This window comes from Hyperoodon ampullatus (assembly GCF_949752795.1).
Source record: "Hyperoodon ampullatus genome assembly, chromosome: 6".
In the NCBI taxonomy this organism is placed as follows: Eukaryota; Metazoa; Chordata; class Mammalia; order Artiodactyla; family Ziphiidae; genus Hyperoodon; species Hyperoodon ampullatus.
The window spans coordinates 22,240,949-22,264,766 of record NC_136919.1 but is presented as its reverse complement, the minus strand read 5'-3'; the positions used below and the strand labels follow the sequence as shown (position 1 = coordinate 22,264,766).

General features: G+C 45.2%; 1 protein-coding gene across 1 annotated transcript; it reads right to left on the bottom strand.

Moving 5' to 3' along the window:
* Window positions 1-685: 685 nt before the first annotated feature.
* On the bottom strand, window positions 686-20,259 carry CLTA (clathrin light chain A). Its single transcript, XM_079707025.1, has 5 exons — window positions 19,992-20,259; window positions 13,061-13,098; window positions 10,854-10,971; window positions 6,705-6,816; window positions 686-1,134 (listed from the first exon to the last, which is right to left on the bottom strand). The coding sequence occupies exons 1-5, from the start codon at window positions 20,191-20,193 to the stop codon at window positions 963-965; spliced, it is 642 nt and encodes a 213-aa protein (XP_079563151.1). The 5' UTR covers window positions 20,194-20,259; the 3' UTR covers window positions 686-962.
* Window positions 20,260-23,818: the final 3,559 nt, after the last annotated feature.

Genomic DNA, 23,818 nt, shown 5'->3' with positions numbered 1-23,818 from the left:
GGCACCTACTGTGTGGATCAGTGTGGTCCAGAACATTCTATGATGACGTAAATGTTCTATAATCTGCCCTGTGCAATCCGAATGCTACCTAACTACATGTGGCCACAGAGCATATGGAGCTAGGGGCTAGAATTGTATTTTAAATAGCCACCTGTGGCTACTGTACTGGCCAGCAAGGTCTAGATGAAAGACTTGACAATAGAAATATTAGCAAAGTGCTAAGGATGGCACAGATCCCAATGTGTGCTACAGGGATTCAGAGTTAATGGGGCCAGCCACATTCATGCCATCCTGACTCAGGTTTACTGGCTGAATCCAAAGGAGTAAGGGTCTCACTAGCTTTATTTCCCAGAGAGACCCCTGCTGAAATATACTATCCAAGATCCTACAGTAAGGGATGGTGACAAACAAGAGCCACCTGGGAGAAAATGTCTAGGGTGATTTAAAGCTCTATCTTTGGTGGGCAATGAGGGGTTAACTTTTAGCCAAGGAACTCCCTTTTCAATGGAAACTTCCACAGACTCCTACTATAGACAACAGAAACGCAGAGCTATTTTAGTTCAAGGCAGGGGTTGGCACCCAGTGGCTGTGCCTCAGCCCTAGAAAGGATAAGGATAAATTCCTCACCAACCTCACTCCCAACTGCAGCACATCTTGTAGTCAATAATGAAGCTTCATGTTTGTTTATTGTCTGAAACAAATTTATTCTCAGAATAATGCACAAAAGCACAGGTTGAGGCTGCCATTGGGAGGCTTCCCCTCCCTTCCTCCGCCGCCTTCCCTCCTCTTTGAATGCCAGGGACAACACAGTTGAAGGAAACATGCAATCACAAACAACAATCAACTCTAAAGACAAAAGGTTTGGTCCAAAAGAACTCAACATAATTAATCCAATTACCGTGAAGAGCTTCACTGAGCAGGATTAAGATATTGCAGATGTAGTGTTTCCACAGGGTGGCTCTTCAGTGCACCAGGGGGGCCTGCTTGAGGGAGATGAGGACAGAACGCATGCGGGAGACATCTTTGGCCTGCTTGCTGGACTTGGGGTTAAAGTCACACAGCCGGGCCACCCGCTCCCACTCAGTGCCTGGGGACGACTCTTCAACGTCATTTACAAAGGCTTCTTCTGCTGCCCTGGAAGCAACAACAAAAGATGTTGGTTTAATGTAGAATCCCTGTTAGCTACCTGGCAGCTGCCCTGTTATGAAAGCAACTGCCTCTTTATGCCTGACTTAGCGGCATTCTGGTTTTCCAAAGAATAACAGCCCCTGGCCCAGGTCAGACTCGGGAGCAGACACATGGCCAGCTTTCCTAGGCACAGGGTGCCCGGACTGCTGCGTAAAATGTTGGAATACAGGTGTTTGGTTCAGGACTCACTCTCTCTGTTGATACAGAGAATTTAAAAAGCCAGTCCTTAGCCAGCTACTCACCGCCTTCATTAGCAAGGGCAAAGCAGCAGGCTAGCCAAGAACTTGAACAGCAGTTTATGTTGGGCTGTACTGAGTTTCAAGTAAATTTAGAGACCTCCAAAGAAGCCCACAGGTCACTGCACAATAGCCTCTGGATTTATTCCTAAGGCTGGAGAGAAACAGGGCAGATCAAAAGGAATTCAAGACAAAGCTCCCATGCTAGCAGGCACTAGAGACTAAAGCCATTCTGGAAGGGGTTTGTTAGGACATTCTCCAGTTCAGCCAAAAGTTTGCCATTTTCCCTCCAGCCGGGTACCATGGGCCTCTCAGGGCACTCTGGCAGGGGTGGGCACCCAATGGCCGAGAGCCAAGCAGTGTGAATTGCTTTTTGGTAGGATGCTGCTCCAACATTTTTTCACACCAAGGTCAGCCCATCCCCAGTTGGGAACTAACTTGTAGGAGCTACAGCCTAAAAAGACAATGCTAAGAGGAGAGAAGACACACTACTTCATCTACTCCAACAGGCATCACGGGCAAAGCGAAAGCAATGGAGATGACTGGTCTGTGGGGACAGAGGGGTGGCACTCTCACAGGGATGGCCGTGGCAAACACCGCTGAAGCCCAGAGCCACTACAACACTGCGACTTCATGGCACACACAGGGGCAGTGAGAAAGGTTTACTTAACTGTTCTAGGCTGTAGCAAGGATGGTTTATGTTTGTGCTTAAAGGTGAAGAAAAGAAACAAGAAAAACTTTAGGTCAGATACAGAAAATGAGAATGAGCTCAATGCAGATGGTCAGTAAGCTAGACATGCCCTTGCCACTCTGTACTCTTGGGGACGTGCGGCTGGCTTTGCTGGGCCACCCTGCTGCCCAGCAAACCCAGACTTGACTTTTCCAGTCTCCATTTCTACTCCAGAGAGAATGTGCAAAAAGTAAATCCAACACCACCTGTAAGTCCAGCATTTCACAAGTCTCATTGCAAATGCACCCACGGGCCCAGGAAACCCATCATCCTAATGGGATGAAGGGCTCAAGGTCATGCACCCTAAGAGGCTCTACAGACCTCAGCCTGTTGTCTACTCTTCCCACAAGTTCCTCACTTCCTTCATTCCACCCTCATCTCCCTTACATGAAAAGGCTAGTCCTAATTTTCAAGGAGGAAACAAGCAATTCAGCAATACTGCTTTGATAACAGAAATCCTTAAACCAAAACAAAACTTTTCCAGAGAAGTTGCAGTTTTCTTTACGAGGAAAAGCCACAGTGGCCTGTGTCAGACAGCTCTGGCTATCTCAACCTCAAAGCTGGGGGTCTCTTTATGCCAGAGTGGGGGACAGGGCATCAGAAGCTGGCCACTAAACAACAATTTCTGGTCTGAGACCACAGAGAAACAATTACAGACCCCACGGGAGACTGCCCCCTCTGCTGACTCTTCTGCCACAACCCCACATTCTTCAAAGGAACCCAGTGTAGAAAATGCTGCCTGCACTGGCTCCTAACCCAGGGCTTCTTCCCCGTCCCCAGGTGGGGACACTCCCCCTTCCCACCTGGGGCAGGGAGGCAGCAGTGGCAGCAGCAACAAGAGGTCAGAGCCCTCCCCAGTCCCAAAGCCTTCCCAGACGAGATCACGAGATCATGAATGACTCACGTTTTCAAAGTGAGTTAGCTTCCTTCCCTCCAAACCCCAAAATGAAAAATGGCAACTAGAGTTGCAGGGAGTCGTGGTTCTGTGAGACAATCAATCAATGGAACATTCCCCCAGCTTATCAACTCTTAAGCAGCCCCCTAAGAGTTGAAATAATTTTAAAAGCAAAGCAACTTGTGACATAAAAGGAGCATTAACTATAAACAAAAAGTAGGAACAATCAAGACAAGAAAAGGAATTAGTTTTGCAACATACACATAACCAATCACGTCAGCGAAGGGTTGTTTGTAGAAAGCTTCATCTGCCACCCTAGACAGCAAGAGGTCCAAAAGGCAGGCAAGCAGGCAGGAAAAAAGAGAGAACATTGAGAAGCAGAAACATCTCAAATCCACAATAGAGGCACGACTGTGCTCTGGGGAGCTGCTCCCAAGGCTCCATCCTAACCGAGCGAGGCTTCCAGCACCGGACACTCCAGCAGGTGAGGCTTCCTATTGGCCTTCCCCACTGGATTCTCCAGAGTGAGTGCTGCCAGCTTCATCCCCAGGCCTTACCCCAGCAACGACGAGCATTTCCTAGGTACCCACTTACGGGCTGAGCCCTCTGATAGACATTGTGTCCATTCCATCCTCAACCCCAAACAACCTAGGATGCTGAGTGTTCTCCCCGCACTTTACAGATGATGTGATAGAGAAGGGAGGCCTCGAGATGAAGCAACCTGTTTGGCAACAAGTAGCAACAGGGGTGGCAGAACTGACGACCAAGGCGGCCTGGCTCTTTCCACCGTAAGTTACTGCTGCTCCCCAGCTGGTGCGCGCTCGGGAAGCCACGCCTCCTTCCTGCCAGCCTCAGTAAACACCACTGGGCACAAACGCTGCCAGACGCCAGGAAAGCTAGGGCCCAAAGCCAGCTTAATCTTGGATTATCCGACTACTGCTTCCCCACACTGACTAGCCGGGACCAACTGCCAGTATCCTGGGAATATAGATGGTCATTTCAAAATGCCCACCTTTGAAAAAAGAGGAGCTGGAGGCAAGTCGTGAGAAGACCTGCAGACAAGGGTCCTGGCTCTGGTGTACTGTGTGTCCTTGAACACAACCGTCAGTCTGCTCAGTCCCTGCCAGACTCGACTGCTTTGACTGTGTACAGCCCAGAAGCCAGAACTTCATCCCCCTTTCACTCTCACACGGGAACGGACCAAAATGGCAACTCTGGGGCAAGAAGGAAAGGGGGGCAAGCTGGGTGGACAAGTTCACAGAGCAGGGGACAGGCCGAGTCCCTGGGCCCAGCCAGCCCCCCTCATCCAGCGTGGGTGGGCAGGGAACCGCCCTCAATGAGTCTCACCCTCTCCTGTGCCCAGCGAGTTTGGGGCACAGGAGTGGGAGGGACGCTTTAAGGACAGTCATGCCTGGTCATTAACCTAAGCTCCCATATTTATTTGAAGGGAAATTCTAGTAATTTTATTTTTAAACTCACACATACCCTTGCTTATCTCCCATTTTGGTTTATACATAGGAGGTGTTATGTGGAAATTTAAAGAAAGCAAAAAGAACAGCCTGATTGTAACTCCAAATAAGTCAGCAGGAGAACTAGTTTGTGGGCACAATGAGTGGGAGGGAAGGGAAAGGCAAGCCAGCTTGTAAACTCATAATCCTTTTAGTTTACACAAAGGGCTAAACCTAGTCAATTTCAACTTGTGCTTGCCTCTACTGGGAGAGAATAAAGGTTTAATGACTCCTGTTCAAAGCATTACTGAGACAACAAAAGCTTGCTGTCGGGCTTTTGCTCCTTTGCAGCTAGCCAGAGTGGCAGGAGCTGTTGGTGACAGGACAGCACATCCCCATCGAGGCTACAGCCCCAGAACAAAAGGGAAACCACACACAAAAACTCAGCTGGCCCTTCCACCTATTTAGAGGGGCCTGAAAGCAGCAATCCTCAGGCAAGGCAGGAAGGGGACTCCACACGTGGAGGGTCAGCCTGGTTTTACCAAGTACTTCAGAGCAGATGCACGGCCTGAGGCAACTCAGGGTAAACAGGGCCTCACCAGGGTTCCTGCACAAAGCACCCATCCATCCTTCTTTAGAAACCTGGGGGAAATCATCCTGAATGAGCACAGGATAAAGGAGCCTGGACCTGTCAGCACTTCAAACTGACCACAATCTCACAGCAGAAGCCCCCAGTAGCTAACGCTACTACCCTCAGCAACTCAACCCCGACCAGAGGGCAGCCCCAGCATACTTGTCACAAAACTTCAAATGGAACCTGACAGGCACGCATGCCCCACAGGAAGGTGGCCAGGACAGAGGCTCAAGCCTGGCACCCGAAGCAGTGACAGAACCAAGAACGGGCAACAGGAGACAGGTAGTTGAAGGCTGCTGCACAAACAGTCCATCTGTTCTGCCGTAGCCGCCCCACGATGGCAGAAACTGTCTGGCAAAGAGGTCAGCTCCCTCTCTTCTGGCAGATTTCCACTTAAGAGCTGCCAGAGACAAGGGTACTTAAACCCACTCCTGCCTCTGAGAACAAGGACCCAAGGCTCTTTACCATGAAAATTACAAATAGCCCCAGGCCGAGTCTAACCTATCTTTTACACTGAAGTGGGTGGAGTGACTATGAAGTGAAAGCCAGTTCCGAGTTCGCAGGGGAAGCAAGCCCACTGGCCTGCGCCCAGGCGAGCAGTGCTGCCCCCATCTCTCTTTCTGAGCTGCTTCCAAGTGGACTCTGAGCATGGAGCATTTAAAGACCACAGCTGCTGGTCGGTGGTGAAGGAGAATGACACTGTTTACTCCCTACAACTACTTAACCTTCAGTAAGTGAGTAAATTCTGAAAAGAGCATTTTTTAAAAGTCACCTCAAGATTTTTCTCAGACACAGATAATAAGCACCCAGAGAACCCTTAATTCTGAAGTCACTGTGTTGGAAAATCTTGGCCACCTAATGACGAAACACACATCCCTGCTACTGGACCCTTTGGGGAGCAGCCCTCAGAGGTAGGGGATGCGACATGACTGAGTCTATAATCACCTCCAAAGTACTGAGATCCTCGAATAGTCATGAAAGTGGCCTTTCATTCCAGGGTTACATTCTTACATGTGGACTTGATCCCGTGAGATGACACTTCCTTCTGCAGAATCATACCATTACAGGCAGTGCACACTAACCAAACTCTCAGCTGCAGAGCTAGATGCACTACAACTAGTGTGGCGAAAAAAACAGGCTGAATTACTCTCACAAGATCCAAGAGACTTGTAACCCTTATGTTTCAAGTATATATATATATATATATATATATATTTTTTTTTTTTTTTTTTTTTTTTTTTTTTTTGCGGTACGTGGGCCTCTCACTGCTGTGGCCTCTCCCGCTGCGGAGCACAGGCTCCGGACGTGCAGGCTCAGCGGCCATGGCTCACGGGCCCAGCCGCTCTGTGGCATGTGGGATCTTCCCAGACCGGGGCATGAACCCGCGTCCCCTGCATCGGCAGGCGGACTCTCAACCACTGCGCCACCAGGGAAGCCCTCAAGTATATTTTTGAAAACCTGCAAAGACATTTCACCCTAAAAGACGTGGCACCTGAAAACCTACACTGGCTGGTGGAAACGGACCTGATTTTGTCTTGGCAAACGAGCTGTTCTAGAAGCAATGCGGACTGACCTGTTATTCGCTTTCGTCTTCTGTAGCTGCTCGTCCTGCCTCGCATACCACTCATCCAGCTCCTTTATTGCTTTTTCTTTCCACTCTGCTTCCTGCTTCCGAGAATTGGCATCTTTGAAGGGAAGGAAAAGAAAGACGATACAAATGAGGCGAAATGCAAATTGAAGTCCGCTTCACCGTGTATTTGGGCTTACTAATCTCATGCTGTGTGCGGGTGCATGTGTGTGTTGGAGGGAGAACAGTCGGGAGGGAAGATAAAATTCTCTTCTCCCTGATTGTATGTCCAGCTCTCGATCTCAGCAATTCTACTCAAAGTGTTTCACCACCGTTTATCCCAGTCCACCTACCTATACGTTAGTGGATCACTAGTTTGGGGGGTTTTTTGAGGTGGGGGAGAGGTGGAAATACTGACTTTTAATTTTAAAAAAGGCTTTTGGGACACCAACTGGGGAAAAAGCAATTACAGGTGATTCTTTAATGATGCTGCCAGTTCAGGGTGGACTATTAATATGAGATAATCTTTTAATAAGATCTCCTCACAAACTATATTCCACACAGGTTGGACAACTAATGGTAGACGCACATCTATGAAGCAGGGAGCTATGAGAAAAATGATCAGAGGTACAGATGATTCCAGAACCAGGAAACAGTAGGGTATAGATGGAATTGAGGGGAGCACAAAATATCTACTCCTCCTTAGGCCACAGAGCGAGTTGGTGGCAGAGCTAGGGCAGAACTAAAGGAGAAACTCCAATCGGAGAACTGTGGGGGGGAGAGGTGAGGGTCGTCATTAACAGCTATCCAAAAGGCTCTAGGTGAGAGAGAAAATGCACACCTAGCAGGTGTGCCAGATTGGATTCTCACCCACAAAGTTTCTCAGGACTAAATACGAGTTTCCCTAAGATACTAAGCTAAAGAAAAATGTCAGTAAATGGTAGAGAGAAGGAAATACAGGTCATACTTTTGCCACAGTTGACACCGGAAGTCACCCTAATACCTAAACTTTAAGCACATTCTTAAGGATGTCCTCTCTGGCAGGTGTTTTACAGACATCTCATTTAATCTTTACAACAATCCCAAGAAGGTAAACTAGTCCCATATTCAGCAGTGAGAAAAGCTACAGCTCCGCAAGTTTGAGTAACGTTCCCAAATAAGTGGCAGAGCCAAGATTCACACCCAGGTCTGACTCTAAAGCTCACACATTCTTACTTCACTGTGCTGCCTCCAAAGAGAGGGACGAGGGACGGAAAGGGAGGCAGGCCCAGCAACAGTCACAGATGTGACCAGCAGATGGGCATCAGTGATCCAGACCAGAGTCTGGACAGTGCAGAGCCAGAGTTCAACATGTAATGAGTGTCCTTGAGGAGCAAAGTACAAAGCAAACAACCTCTTGAAGGGAAGAAAGTAAGCATTCAGGGGCAATTTTAGGGCCTGTGCAAGAAAGGTCTTGTAGTAACAACCTGCAGAAGACTTTGTAACTACTAGAAATAACCTAGTAGCAGCTAGAAACTCCCCCAAAGTTTCAGATTATAAAGAACTTTTTACCCTATTATCTAACTTATCAGAAGGTGACATATTGGCTCAGGAGGAGAATTATTTCACTCAAATTTTCCACTGATGACTCAAGTATACACAGTAAACTTGTGATGTGTGTCTGTCCATGGAAATAAGTGTATGTGGAATGGAGTGTGCTGTGATGCAGGGAGAGATGCTGTGGGCCAACAGTGTCCTATGGACAAGAAACTGAAAAAAACTTTAAACAATAAGGTCTCCTTTTCAAGAGTTGTGAAATTACTTCCAAAGAATTACTTTTTGATTGGAGAGTATTTTCTTTCTGTATAGTCTAATGATCATTTTACTGCATAAAATAGTTCCTTTAAATCGTCTTCTTGCTTTTATAAATTTATGAAGTGACAATGGCAATAAGAATTTAGAATTCTTAAACGCTTAGCTTGATGGAACAAAGATCCAAGCTGTAATACAGCGTCTCTGAATCTGGGAGGGAGAAGGGAGAGGAGAGGGTGAAAAATCCTCTTAGAGAGCAGGGTACACTGACAGCTGTCTTCTCTGGCCGCACACATGAATGTTCACAGAAAATTATTGGAAAACGTAGCACACAGCTAAGCTTAAGGCCATGGACATTGCTTCTCTATTTTTAGCATCTTGCACTTTCTCACAGTTCTTGCAAGGGAAAAAGGTGAAACTACAGAAACACCTAATTCATGGACCAGTTTAATTCGATTCTACTGGAATACGAGGCCAAATGTTTGACTTCCCTCAGGAAACAACATGAGTTAAGAAAACAGAACTTCATGGAATATTCCCAAAGGGCCCAATTTGATAATTGAAAAAGAAAATGCAATTTTTCCAGACGCCAAAGTGTACGCTTCTCCATGGAGAAGACAACTTTGCTAAACTTTGGGGGAAGAGAAAAGATAAAGCTGGGCTCTGCACCATGAAAAAGACTCCAGTAGTACTAATACCTGCTAAGTCTTACCTCTAAGTCTACTCAGAAGAGATGCTCAAAGAAGAACAAGCAAGGACCAAGGCTGTTTGCACCATGAAGACCTATCTTCATCTTTCTAAAGCTGCGCTATCCAGTACAGTGGCTACTAGCCTCATGTGGCCATTTAAATTTATTAAAATTAAATAAAATTTAAAACTCAGTTTCTCAGTCATAATAGCCACATGCAGTTAGTGGCTACCATACAGAACAGCACAGATACAGAACATTTCCATCATCAAAGAAACTACTATTGGATACTGCTGTAAAGGTTAAACATAAGTGTGCCCTCTGTTCTGAAAGCCACAGACACTGGGCTGGAGAGACACTAATTGGCTGTATTATCTGGGTCAATTCCTTTCCTATTTCTAGGTGTCTTTTCCTATTTCTACACCATCTGAGTCATGTTTTCACTAGTTCAGCGATTCCCAAGAAGGAATAATAATGCTGACACTGTGGTAACGTAGAAGCATGTTGCTATTTCTAGATGTAAAATAAAATATTTAGGCACAATGTATGTGGTGGTGTCTATATCTTAAAGTGAATCAGAAAAAAAATTATGTGTATATTCACAATACACATATAAATGTATGCACATGTGAGTGTATAAAACATACACATACATGCCTCATTTATACAAAGACAACTCAATATGGCAAAATGTTCATTACTGAATCTGGAGGAAGGGGCACACATGTTTGTTTTACTCTATTCTGTGTCTGAAATTTTAATAAAAAATTGAGAAAAGAATACCCTCTGGATAACACCCCCCCCACCTCTGCCACACCTTTCCAACCCACATGTACAGATACCAAGTCTCTCCCGATCTTGACCAACAGCTGACATTCCATGGAGAAGGCTCTTCAGCAAAGGCCAGGCTGGCTGGCACTGATTCTCAGGCTTGGCCTGCCCCTCGAGATGGCGTACACTAAATGCAATGCGGCTGAAGGGATGGGTATGGATTCTGAAGCAGAGCTGACTTAAGCTGAAATTCTGACTCTACCACTTCTAGCCGTGGTGATCCAAAAACTTACTCTTCCTCTGATCCTCACTTTCCTCACCCATAAAAAGTAAAAACTTACAGGGATATTAGGGTAAGAAAACCAAATCGTACATATTACCTAACATCCTTCACATTTTCCTCTCAAGCATTACTTTAAATTCAGCCTTCAAATGGTAAATGGACTGTGCAGTCCCTCACATGGATATAATACCTTCAGGTTTACAAAGCACTCTCATAAATACCATCTCAGACTACCCTTGGGGTTGATAACACTGATCTTACTTCACAGATGAAGAAACAGATTCTGTAAGGTTTGAGCAACCAAGTGCCCACAGCTGGTAAGTTACAGCTGGGCGTGGAGCCCAGTCTTCCACTCCAAGTCCAAGGCTCTTTCCACAGCACCACTCTGCCCTTCCTGAGAGGAGAGATACAGTATGGCTCTCTGGGCTGCCCGAATCCCCGCACAGCGGCCTGTGATTAAGCATCTCCACGTGGTGGCCTTGTGACCTTGTTGGGAAAGATACCTTCCCCAAAACTGTACAAGGACATTATGGCTAATTCATGTTAAAAAGGGATAAAAGTAGAGTCAAGGTCAACTATTCCACTGAAAACAGATACCCAAAGACAGAAAGGGATTCCTTACCAAGGGCTTCCAAGCGTTCCGTTTGCTCTTCTCTCCATTTACGGATACTTTCAGGCTCTGACTGCAATCGATCCACTTGTGAAATAGCTGCATAACTGTCTGTTGGCCCATTACTCTCCTTAACACAAAACACAGTTGTGCTCTATCAGTACCAAAACCTCCTCCCAGAAACGCACTTCACCCAAGTTAGAACCGCTGTTTATGTGCAACACTGATGGCTGTGGTAAATGTAAAGGATTACCTTACGAGCACCACCACCACCTTACGTGCCAATAGGGAGCTTTCAACATTATGCACTCAATCCTTGCAATCCACAAGGGAGCCTGAGTAGTTCTTATCCTGTTAATAAATGGGACATGAGTGGGAGATAGGAAAGCTGGGGAAGTGAGTAATGGACTTACTAGGAAACAGTGTGATCAGTTTTAGTTTCCTTACTTGACACAGAGATTGTGATATCTTCAAAGTAACAAAGGTAAATACACAGCAATGCAAGGCCTAGAACCTGACACTTCTAAATGTTATTATACAATACAGGGAAAAGTACACTTAATACCACCTAATCAAAATATAGTGAATTCTAGGAAAAAGAGAGTCCAAAAGAAAATGTATAGTTACTACAGTCACACCAAAGAAAAAAAAGGCAGGCCAATGTGAGTCACAGCATATGGGGAGGGGAGGGAGACATACAGGTTCCTTAGAGTGGTTAAGATTTGGGAGCTAATAAATAAATTGATAGTCAAATAGAATCTAATCTTTACAGAATTATTTCACCTACTGAACTAGGGAATATTACCAGCTTAACTTAACCAGACTATAAATAAAGATGGAAAGAAAATTATTTACAGTAGTACTTATTAGTAATTAACTTATTGTTAGTACTTTCCATGTTTCAGCCACATAAAAGCTTTATCTCCCAAACACCTTGCAAGTCAAATTTCTATTCCCATGTCAGCAGTCGGGGAATTAAACTGAGGTGCAGAGAAATGACATGTCCAAATTCACAGCTAGTAAGGGATAAAGCCAGGACTGAACCCCATTCCATCTCACTCTAAAGACCAAGCTCTAAACCAGGGATTGGAAACTATAGCCAGCTCGGCCACCTGTTTTTTAATTAAATTTTACTGAACAGAGCTATGCCCATTCGTTTACATACTGTCTACAGATGCTTTCATGTCACAGCAACAGAACAGGTTGACAGAGACCTTATGACCCACAAAGCTTAAAATGTTTACTATCTGGTCCTTTACAGCAAAAGTTAGTCCACCTTTGGCTTAAACCAATTAGACTAATCTCATCCTTCCTGACAGTTAACTGGTTGAAGGGTGGGCAGAAACCCAGGCAGAAGCAAAGCACCACGCTATTTCCCCAGGCTAGTGATTACTTCCATCTGGTCAAGAGGGAAACATAGGACTTTTGTTGAGTGGCTGGGAGAAACCTCCATGTTCTAGATAGTATGACATGCACATGTGAGACCTGGAAGTGCTGTAGCCATTCTGCCACCGTGAAAGAGTATAAAACTGCACACTCAGCTGGCAGAACCAGAGTCCTAGAGGAACTGAGTCGGAATCCAGGTCCGAGGACCCCTAGCCTATCTCAGAGTTCTTTCAATTATATGAGCTAGTGAATTCTATTTAAGCCAATGCAAGTTGGGCTGGTGACCAAAAACTCAGTGATACAGAGGGAAAATAATGGTAGTTGTCACAAATACCAGCCACCCCCCACCCTCAAGACAATCTAAAAGCTAAAAGGTTCCAATGCTGGCCCCACCACATACTATCTTTGTTACTTTTAGACTCCTGGTTTAATCTCTGTATGCCTCAGTTTATTCATCTGTAAATGGGAATAACAATAGTTCAGGTCCCTCAGATTGTTGTGAGAATTAAAGAAAATTCAGTATAAACAGTGCTTGATACTACATGGCACAGTGTTTAAATTAGCCGCCACTGCCACCACCACTGCCATCATCATGAAGGGTCATTTCTTGAGAATAAAGTTGGTAACACTAGGGCCAGGTCAATCACATTTTAAAAGACTACTCTATCAATGTCACCTCTCTTTAAATCCTTCCACTTTGGCAGGTAACATACCAGTTACTAATACATCCAGGAAAGTCAAAGGTGTAGGGTCCTTTCCAGGTCAGTCGATTCAAATCACAGGAAAGGAAGACTCTCAACACTATCATGCAACATAATCAGAGTACTCTGTACCTGGTAGTATTCGCCATTCATGATTCCATCAACAGCATCTGCAAGACATAAGATTTCAATCTGTCAATCAGGGCTGGTCACGTGCTGGGCCAAAGGGTTACAGAGTATGAAACAGTGCTGTAAGTACTCTAAGTTACTAAATACTATCCCTATGCTAGGTACCAGATAAACAATGGACAACTTTCTATTTAATGAAATCAAGATGTGCTTACACAAATGACTTCCCCAAAATGTGGACAAATCTGTCCAAAAGCTTTTGATAATTGTCTTCTGGCTTAGAGATAACACTTAAAAGCCCGGCAGAAGAGCCTCACAGAGCAACAGTTTCTCTATGAAAGTTCTAGAGAAGGCAAAGGATAAGGGTGGCCCGAAATCCTTCACAGCGAGCAGAGATATGCAGCTTCATATTTAAACCAAGGTGCTTTCTTGGGGTCAGGACTCTCCATCCTTTGGCTAGAATAGGTTTGGCACCTGAGGGTCTACAGTTGAGACTTCTTGCTAATTCCTCTAGTCTACTTGGAATTAGTCCAGAACAGTAAGATTTGGGCATACCAAATTAAATTAGTGTTTTCAAGGATGCAAGTTACCAAAACTCAGATTGTATACAATCTGATCTTACTGGCACAATTAATTGTTCAAGAGCTCAATGAGAAAGTCCATCTCAGAAATATGAAAAATGTCTTAAGACCCAGAGATTATCAATCCATACAGTACAAAATGGTGGTCCACAGGCTGAACATATTTTATTTAAAATACAAAGCACTAAATCAGGAAATTTCACAAAATCAGGATTCCCAGTGTGTGTGTGGGGGGGTGTGCAGACAGAAGATCTGGCAATACTGGGCCTGCATTCCTTAAATGAAGGCAGCCTTTACGTGCAGCATGCTCTGAACAATTTGCCAGTCCCCACTAGTCCCATTTTTTTTTTTAACCCATTTTGTGTGTCACTAATTCAGTTACCTGATTGGCCCAATAAGCATGTGTTTCTAACCCATGCCCTGACCCAACAGCCGTCACTGAGACAGCCTGTAGCAGGCTGCACACCAGCCCTTTGGAGTGGCTGCTCTGCCTCCCCTTGAAAGCTTCAATACAGGCACCATAAAAATGCAGCATCCACCTACATATTCTATGTATTCTCTATCTGTTGGTTGACCCGTATTTACTGCCTACTATGTAGGACTTCCAGTATTTTATCCAATTGTTTTCAAACTATGATGACCATGTTATTGCATGGGATGGGAGAGGGAAGAGGAGAAAAGAGATGAACCTAAAAGATACAAGAACCCAAGGAGTAAAAGGAATGCAGAGCAGCTAGTGTGGGCCACCATCACAAGGCCCTCAGAAACATCAGAGGTTTTCCTAGAAGCCAGAGGCAGGGTGCTCTCAGCTGCATTCTTTCCTTTGAACAGGCAAAGATTTCATCAAACCACTCCAGTTTTCCTGGTTCCTAACTAATTAAACCAAACTTGAACCGCCTATTTTCCAAATCAACCTCGTTCTCTTGCTTCTCCCAATTACCCTCCTCTTAGCTCTGGGAGTACTGAAAACTTTCATTTCCCCAGCATGCCTCCTTGATACCAAAACATTGTTTTAAAAAAAAGGAAAATGGAGACAGAAGAAAATGCCACATAATTTCATTACTCAGCCTATTGGTTTCTATTTTTTTTTTACTTTATCTAATGCATACACATAAAATTTCTTCCAGCAAAACAACTCCTATAACAGATGCTTTTTAGTAATCCATTCATCTACATCATGAAATTCTCAACTTTTTTAGTATGAAAACACCTACTACTTTCTGCTTCCAATGTGCCAGGCACAATGTTAAACACTTTCTCTACATTCAGTTTAATCCTCACAACAAATCTGTATGTATCAGCACTTCACAAACGACCTTAAAATACATGTAGGGTTGGTTCCTTGAGAGGTAAGTAAGGTGTTCTTGAAGGGGCAGATAACTAATGACAGTATTTTCACTCTTAAATTTATTTTTTGTTTAAGATATATAAGAAAAACATTAAATGCATGTATCATGAGATAATCAGCATTTAAAAAGTGGTGCAATTCCTGGGCAAGCAAGAAGTCAGAGGAAGGATCATCTGATAACCTGAGGCATGAAGACAAACCACAGGATCTAAGCACTTACAAACCCATCACAGCTCTGATCCATGTTTCACTTGCTGGTTATCTATCAATCATTTCAACATATTTCTCATACTTTTCTTAATTTCCTTACTTGTTTTACTCCTATGCTTTATTTATGCAAGTACAAAAATGAGTTTCTTGTAGTTTTTGTCAGTGGCTTTTTTCTACTTTAAGCTGTTTCTGTGCCACCTATCCCTATCATTTTTAAAGTATTCTATCAAGTTTTGAAAATGTAAATTTAGCAAAAAACTAATAAAAGTATTTGCAGGGGGCATATTCAATCCTTCCTCAGCAATAAATTTCTTGACACAGAACTGATGGATCACAGAATATATATTCTGAAGACCTCTAAACACCAGCCATTTGCCCCCTTTGGTTCACCATTTGTATTTCCACCATCACCACGAGTGCCCCATTTTTCAGACCTTCATTGATACTAGAGACTGAGTTTTAGCGTGTTTTAAAATTTTTGCTAATCTGATAGCAGGAAAAAAACCCTTAAGGTGGCTTTGTTGTGCCAATCTTCTGTGAGGTGATCACCTGACATTTGATTTTCTTCTTTACTAAACTGCCTGAGTTTTGCCCATTTTTCTGCTATCCTTTGATTTCTAAGTATTCTTTCTGTATTATTTGTTTTCTCACATTGCAAATATTTTCCCCATTATCTTTTTGTATGGTTTACAATAGTTAATGCCTAGAACTACTTAACTTGTATGAGACACTATCAGTTTTTTTCTCCTTTATGATTTCTCTGTCTGCATTTATGATGAAGGCCTTTCCTACTCCAAGATAAATATTCACTTTTCTTCTGGTACTTAAAAAAAAAAAAAAAAGCAAAAAGCCTCTCTTTAATCCACCTGGAATTTATTTTTTTTGAGTAAAATTTAAAAAGTGAGATATGGGACACGGGTTCGAGCCCTGGTCCAGGAGGATCTCACATGCTGTGGAATAACTAAGCCCGTGCACCACAACTACTGAGCCTGCGCTCTAGAGCCCGAGAGCCACAACTGCTGAAGCCCGCACGCCTAGAGCCCGTGCTCCACAACAAGAGAAGCCACCACGATGAGAAGCCTGTGCACGGCAACGAAGAGTAGCCCCTGCTCGCCACAACTAGAGAAAGCCCATGCGCAGCAACGATGACCCAACGCGGCCATAAATAAGTAAGTAAATACTATTTTTAAAAAGTGAGATAATTTTAAATCTTCGGGCCTACAATGGCTTGTCTGGCCAGGCCTACATTTTGGTTAATATATTACAACTAACACACCAACTATCCAGTTAATATTTATTTCAACCCAGGGCCACTGTCAGTAGGAGAGACCTTGGTCACTACTCCAGACACAACATCACAAGCAATTCTCATCCCATAGCTCTTTCTAAGTCACATGTTGCCTGTCCTTTAGCTCTGAAGACTCATCCAGACTCACTGGCAAGTGTTTTGAGCTTTTATTAGTTACTGTACTACTACTGTACTGACATTCAACTGGCTCAAATCAAAGGATCATCTGTTGCTATAGAAACATGAAGAAGAAAGGCCACCCAGGGCCTTGATTTATTAGGACAACTAAGCTAACCAACTTGATGCTCCAGAAGGAAACTTTCTAGGGCATCTCTAGAACTCCAGACGAAACTCCAGCCAGAATGTTTCCAGAGATGAAACTCCAGACAGAAACTCCAGCCAGAATGTTTCCAGAGATGAAAGACTCCTTATCCCAAACCCACCTTCAACTTCCCATGTTCCCCAACCAATGGAAGTCAAGCAGACCTGGGTCTGAACTCCTGTGGAGTCATGCATTAGTTTGGTACTTTAGGAACACTGCTTAACTTCCACAACCATCAGTTCTCACCTGAAACAGGATGACACTACCACTCTGCCTGCAGAGTTACTGCATGGATCTGAAAGTACACAGAGAACCTGGGGCACAGCAAATGTGCAGTATCACTAAGATCATGCATGCAATTTCCCCGAACTTCCCTCCACCACTGCTACCAAGAAAATTACTCTCCACCTCCAGAAAGCTTTCCTTTATGCACCTCTCTTCCTTCGATGAGTGCCTCACTGCCATACTCTCTTAGTAACTACTTAATCACCTCTCTTATCCTCCTCCATCCTCAGCCCTCACGACTGAGGGCTTTTCCTCGGCTCTGGACTCGGGCTGCCTCTTTCCTGACCGTTTGTTCTTACTCAGTACCCCCAAGCCACTTCATTCAGCTGGTTACCTCCCACCTCTAAACTAATGTTCTTCTCCGGATGTCCTAACAACTGAGGGTGTCATCCAAGGCTCAGGCCTAGCCTCTCCTCCATGGGAGTTTTCCCCAAGGCTGGGGGAGTTTAGGTATGTTCCTCTCTCCTCAATCTCTGTTAGTGCCTCCTGCCTATATATCTCTGTACGGTAACACATCAGATACAGAGCTCCCTCCTAAAATCTGTGTCTTCAGTACACCCCAAAGCCTATAGGCTTTGGAACACCTTTCTCACCTCACTCCCAAGGAATAATAGGCAGGGACTGTGTGTAGTCATAACATACCAGGTTCTGTGTGTAAGCACTTTACGGGTGCTCTCCAATATAATCCTAGCAATCCTGTGTGGTGTGTATCCACACCTTTTACAGAGAAGAAAACTGAGGCAGGGCAGTGGCAGCGATGGTTATGTAAGTTGTCTGAGACCACAAAGCTAAACTCACATTCAAGCAGTCTAGGACAGCACAGAATCTTAACCCCTAGAGAGAGAGAAGAAAAGAGAAAAAGAAAGAAGATAAAGTGTCCAACTAGTGCTCTAATCCTCAAAGGAAGTGCTGACCACTGCACTATTACCAACCTCAACTACACTGTCAGAGATCTGGCTTTAAGTCACTAAATGCTTAGTTCACTAAGAAAGTCCTTCCTAGGAACTAAGTCAGCAATCATCCCTTCCTTCCCTTTGCTGAAAGCCTGATGCACAAGGGATCTGTGTGTCCAGCTCTATTCTTTCCCTTTTACCCCTCCCATCACCAAGATCTGCTGGTTCTATACAGGACCCCTGTACCTGACATTTTTGCACATTCCTTTCTATCTATTGTGTGCCAGACACCCTGCTAGGCACCAGGGATACAACAGTGAGCAAGAGTCAACACCGTCCTTCAATCAGGACAGTCTTCTATGAGTCCTGATACCCCCAACTGTCCTCCCCAGGGCAACCACAACTGCCTTTCAGAAATGACAATCTCTTATCCCAGGCCACCCCTGCTTAAACAACTGCAACAGACTATGGCACAGTCTAAGGTGGGGGGACTTGGCGCTCAGCTATTAACTTGCCCTTTTTTCTTAAGCAAGTCGTTTCTCTGCAGGACTCAGTTTTCTCCTTCTATTCAATGAGTGAGATAAACGAAGGATCTAAAAATATTACGATTCTCAGGCAAATGCTGAAGACCTCCCGACAACAACAAAGAAACCCTAATCACCTAAAGCCAAATTCATTTTCCAGACACAGCCTATTTCAGCCCAACCTGCTTGCTATAAATTGCATTTTCAGGTATACTACCCATTCTCCTGTAAATTCTTATTGGTCAACTGATTTGCTCAGGAGGCAACATGATGTAGTATAAAAATTCAGGCTGCAAACTAGCAGTCTCCCCACCCCCACTCCCCAAACAGGTTCTGCTTGGCTGAAGACTGAGATTTCGGCGTCCGAACGGTTTTACGAAGACCACTCACTACTCTAGTGCACCAAAGCCGCAGTCTCCAATACTCCTTATTATCTCACAGCCCGCATGTTTCTCTCATTTATGTTACCTGCCTAGGCCCTTAAGGTTTGAGTTTAGGGTAGCATAAACACCCCTATCTGTCCCACCTGTACCTTATTCTCCCTTAGTTGGAACGTTTTTTAAAGAAATGAAAAGCCGCGTCCCGTTTCTTCTAGCTCATTTCCTACTTCCCTATACGATTAAAAAGGTCTCTTCGACTCATCCTTTCCCCCTACCGCCATAATCCGAAGCACTGCACACAGGTAAGGCATTCAGAAGTCAGACTGGCAGCCTGCCACGTGCTCGCTTTCTCTTTTTTGCTGGAGCTTGGCTGGGGAAAGGCCACACTACTTTTTCCCTTCACCTCCTGGAAGACCGATCCAGGCTAATCTCAGGTTCTGCTTAGGTAACACTGCCTACCAAAGCTCTTCCCAGAGGAAGGAGAGCTCCGGAAGTCCTAGCAGTGATACGTTCCACAAGCGGTAAAACTCTTGCCCTCTTTGGCCAGAGTTTCTCCAGGGCTAGACCGTCTTTCTCGCGTTCCCTATTCACTCCTCCCGCTCCCCCAACATTCTGTACACCTTAAGTGCTGAAACACTGAACTGCATTGCCATTTTCGTTTCTGTCTCGAAAACGATACCACGATTTTTTTTTTTCTTTTTCCGGCCTTCCTTCCTACTAACTGGTCTGTGTTAGGCTCAGACTGGCCTGTAAGTCTGGCCAAAGTGCGCCAATGCGGCTGTGCCTCTGAGGCCAGGCTCAAGGCACAGCAAGTGCTCAGTGAAAGATCCCTGCATTGAACGGGCTTCTTCGGGCTCCTCAGCTTATCCTATTTCCTTGACTTTTTCCCCCGCCCGTGCCCGGGAGCGCTCAAACACACTCACAGAACGGACCAGGCTTGCCGAGCCTGCGTTTCTGCATGACTGAGCCGGGGTCCCGTTTCCTTTTTGCATTCCTCCTTAACCTCCCGCTCAGCGAGGTACAAGAGTTACACAGAGCTCTCAGACCCGCTCCGGGCCGAGTTTCCGGACAAGTGCTCCCGCCCCGAACGCGCCCGCACTCACCCGGACCCCCCGGCGGCTCGCCGTGCGGCTGGGGCCCGGGGGCGCCGCCGTCCAGGATAGCGAAGGCCTCGTCGTTCTCGATGCCCGCAATCTCGCTCTCCTGCTGCGCCAAAAAGGCCGCGGCAGGGTCCTCTTCGCCGGCCACTCCGTTCCCCAGCGCGGGGCCGCTAGCGTGGGCGCCGAACGGATCTAACTCAGCCATGGTGGGCAGTTCAACAGCACGAACACCGACGTTGAGAGACACACCAACCGACCACACAACTCCGCGCCCGGCAGCAGCCGCTGTGGTGGCGACTGATATCTAGCGGGAGGAGGGAGAAGACGGAAGCGGAAACCCTGCCCCAATATCCGGTCGGTCTAGGCTGTGTTGGAGAGCCGAAAAGGTAATAACCAATCAGAGGACAGAAGTGGTTCAAGAGCTAACCAATCAGCCGGAGGAGGGTTGGGCCCCCGAGTGAAGCTCGTGACTCGGGAAGCACCTGCGTGGAGGGTGCTGAGCCCGGCCGGCCCCCGGCAGGCGGAAGTGGTGCGTGACTTAAAGCAGCTTTGCCTGACCCCCCTTTGGTGCTGGACCGACCCGGGACCGCCACCTCACAGAGGACTCTGAACCGGGAAGTGAGGTGAAGTTAGGGCGGCGATGATTGGCCGATTTCAGAAGAGTCAAGCCACTTAGGCTTTCTGAATCTCAGTTTCCTCATTTGTAAAATGGGAACAAGAATCCTGCACTATCTCCCTCCCAGGATTACTGGGAAAACTGACTCCTTTTACGGCTGTGTACTGGCTTTCTAAAAAAATTTTTATTTGTTAACCCATTGACCTATTCTGGGTTGTTTTCTCCCCTAGAGCCGCCTGACTTAAATGTAATCAATTCAAATCCACTGTGACGTTTCTCCCCTATAGTATTGTTATAAAAAGGCGAATATATCCCCTTATACAAAGCCCTTTTGCCGCCAGTACTCTTTTCAGAGCTAGACAGAAGTTTCTAGGACTGAAAAATTCCTTCAGGATCATCGGGTTCGTAGGGAAGCTGAGACCCCCATGAGGGGTCATTCCCACAGGGAGTCAGTGGCCAGGAGGAAACCCAGGTCTCCTGGGCAATCTCGAATGGTACTAGCCACAACATCTTATATGTGCACACCCTTCCCACCTAAGGACAGCAGGAACTTGCGTAGAAAACAAAGTGCTGTCAATATTTCTTTTAAACCAGGGACATGTTAATAACATGGCTAGTTAATTTTGTCTACACCCTAGGGAGGATAATACAGTGATTCCAGTTCCTCGTGCTCATGTTGAGGAGGGGCTTATCCACTGGCCAAAAGAAGGACCTTTCTCCTTCACCACCACCACCCTGAAAAGTCGAAAACAGAAACAAACCAAAAGAACCAACCAGAGGTCAAAGTTGCCTCCAGAGGTAGTCAGCAAGGGACAAGAAAGTGGTTCCTAAAAATATACACTAATCTTTGTTGACACAAAAGGGTAATTGCTTCCTTAAAGCATGTATTTACCTTTAAAGTCGTTTAAAGTATGAAGTGTAGGAAAGTTTTGAAGAAAATCATTTAAGAAATTTAAAATTTTAGGGCCTGCACCTGACTCAGTTTCCCCCCTCTTTTGTTTTAATGCTCATCCCTAATATAAATGGGCTCATCCCTAACAAATTGGCAACAATGCATGAAGTAGTTTCACATTCTTCTTCTCTTTGAAACAATATATCCTGCCCCTGTTAGGAGGATAAGGGACAGGGACTACCCTGAGAGGGCCCCAGGAAGACAACTTTTGGTTGCTCACAGCAGTAGTAGCTGAGGGACAGACAGCATTCGCTTGGGGGCAAGCGCGTAACTCTGGGGAAGCTGTCCTGAGAGTCACTTGCTAGAGGGGGCACCACCTCTCATCATGCAAAATCAGCAAGTGTTTATTCACTCAAAATTGAGGAAATCAGCTGCGGTGTTTAGGGATGACTTCACAGGGGAGGTGGCTTGGAGTTCAGTTATGATATTTGGGTAAGGTTTAGAAAAGTTACTCCTGGCGGCCTAATGTTACAGTTGTGCAAGGTTTCATAGCTTGGCATGTTTGGGGGACAGAGAGTAAATTAGTTTGGGTGGGCCTGAAGGGCTTAAGTAGAGGAATAATTGAAGGTAAATCTGCTGGGGTGAGGGCAGGGGCCACGTATGCCTTACTTATCTTTGTATTCTTAGGGTCTAGCATTATACCTGGCACATAGCAGGTGTTCAATAAACATTTGTTGCTGGAATGGAGTGGCATTTGAGATGGATCTCAAAGGAGAAGGGTTGTGAGATATATATGATGGAGAGGAAGAAAGGCAGGCTGTGCTCTGGGAAGTGATTTGGCTAGGTGATGGAAGATCGGGAAAGTAAATGGATACAGCTGAAGAAAGTGTGTTGGAGTCAAATCATGGAGGACTTAAGAGCCCAGGTGAGGATTATTACTACATTTGCAGAAGCTGTGGGGAGCCTTTGACGGACCTTACCTGGCCAATGACTCGGTCAGAACCCTGTTCTGGAAGAATCTTCTGGCAGCTCAGGCAGTTAGCATGGCAGAGGGTTCTAAAAACAGGGAGGACAGTTAGGAAAGACTGCTGCAGTGGTTCAGGAGGGAGATGCAGGGGACCAAGGATAATATTCTAGGAAACAGAGCAGTGGGCTCAGGTGGAAGGAAAATAATGGAGATAATATACATAGTATAATACTTGGTAAGTAATAGCAGAGAGAGGAGGCACAGAGAGAGAGAGGAGATTCACAGATAACTTTTATAGCTTGTGAAACCATGAACAGAAATAGCCACAACAGGAAAAGCCGGTTGTGTGGAATGGGAGGAGATGAGACAAATGAAGAGTTTAGCGTGGACATATTGAGCACGAGGGACCTGTGGGATATTCAGGAGACATTCCACAGGATATTGGAAATCTAAGTCTGAAGTTCAGGAGAGAGGAGGATCTAATTCCAGCAATGGTGGGCAAGTTGTTCTGGGCCAACTGTTCTGCTGAAAACAACTAGAAGATCTGGGCAAAAAGTTTTAAAAATCTCTTTGAAGGCATCAGAGGATTACCAACGCAGTGAGGAATTGTTGGCCAAAGTTCTAGAAGGGGAAGGAAGCCAAGAAAAGTGAGCCTAACATTTGGAGCCATTTTTCCTCTCAAGGAGACTGTTAGTTGTAAAAGCAGAGGCTGAGAAGCTGCGTAGAGTTTTCAATAAACAAGGCTGGGAGAAGAAAATAGTTGAGGGCCTATCAAGAAGAAGGGGCCCTAATAAATGTACCAGGCTTTTTGTTGGGACCCCAAAGGGCTACCTACTAGGAATAAAGGGGGAAAAGGCCTTGATTGAATTAAAGTGATCCAGGCTTTCTAGTGCCCTTACCTTAGAGCTGCCTGCCAAAAGCAAGAGTAAATTCTCTCTGACAGAAAAAAATTTCATCCAAAAATAAATAAGCATGAAAAGACAAAACATGTTCAGAAGTATTTTCAAGGACAGGCATACGATAGAAATTCCAGAGGATTCAGATAATGGAGTTATCAGACCTAGACTTTAAACTAGCTATGATTAAAGACTTCAAGGAATTAAAATAATGAGAATTTCAGCAGTTCAAAATTTTGAGAACTAAAATTTACAGTATCTGATATTAAGAGTTCAATGGATAGGTTTAATAGTGGATTAGACATAGCTGAAAAGAGAATTAGTGAACCAGGAGACAGAGCAGAAAAATATCCAAGCTGAAACAGAATCAAAAGGATGAAAACCACAGAAAAGAGCATAAAAAACATGGGATATGAGGGACAGGTTTTATAATGTAATTTTAGCAAGGAGAGGACTTCC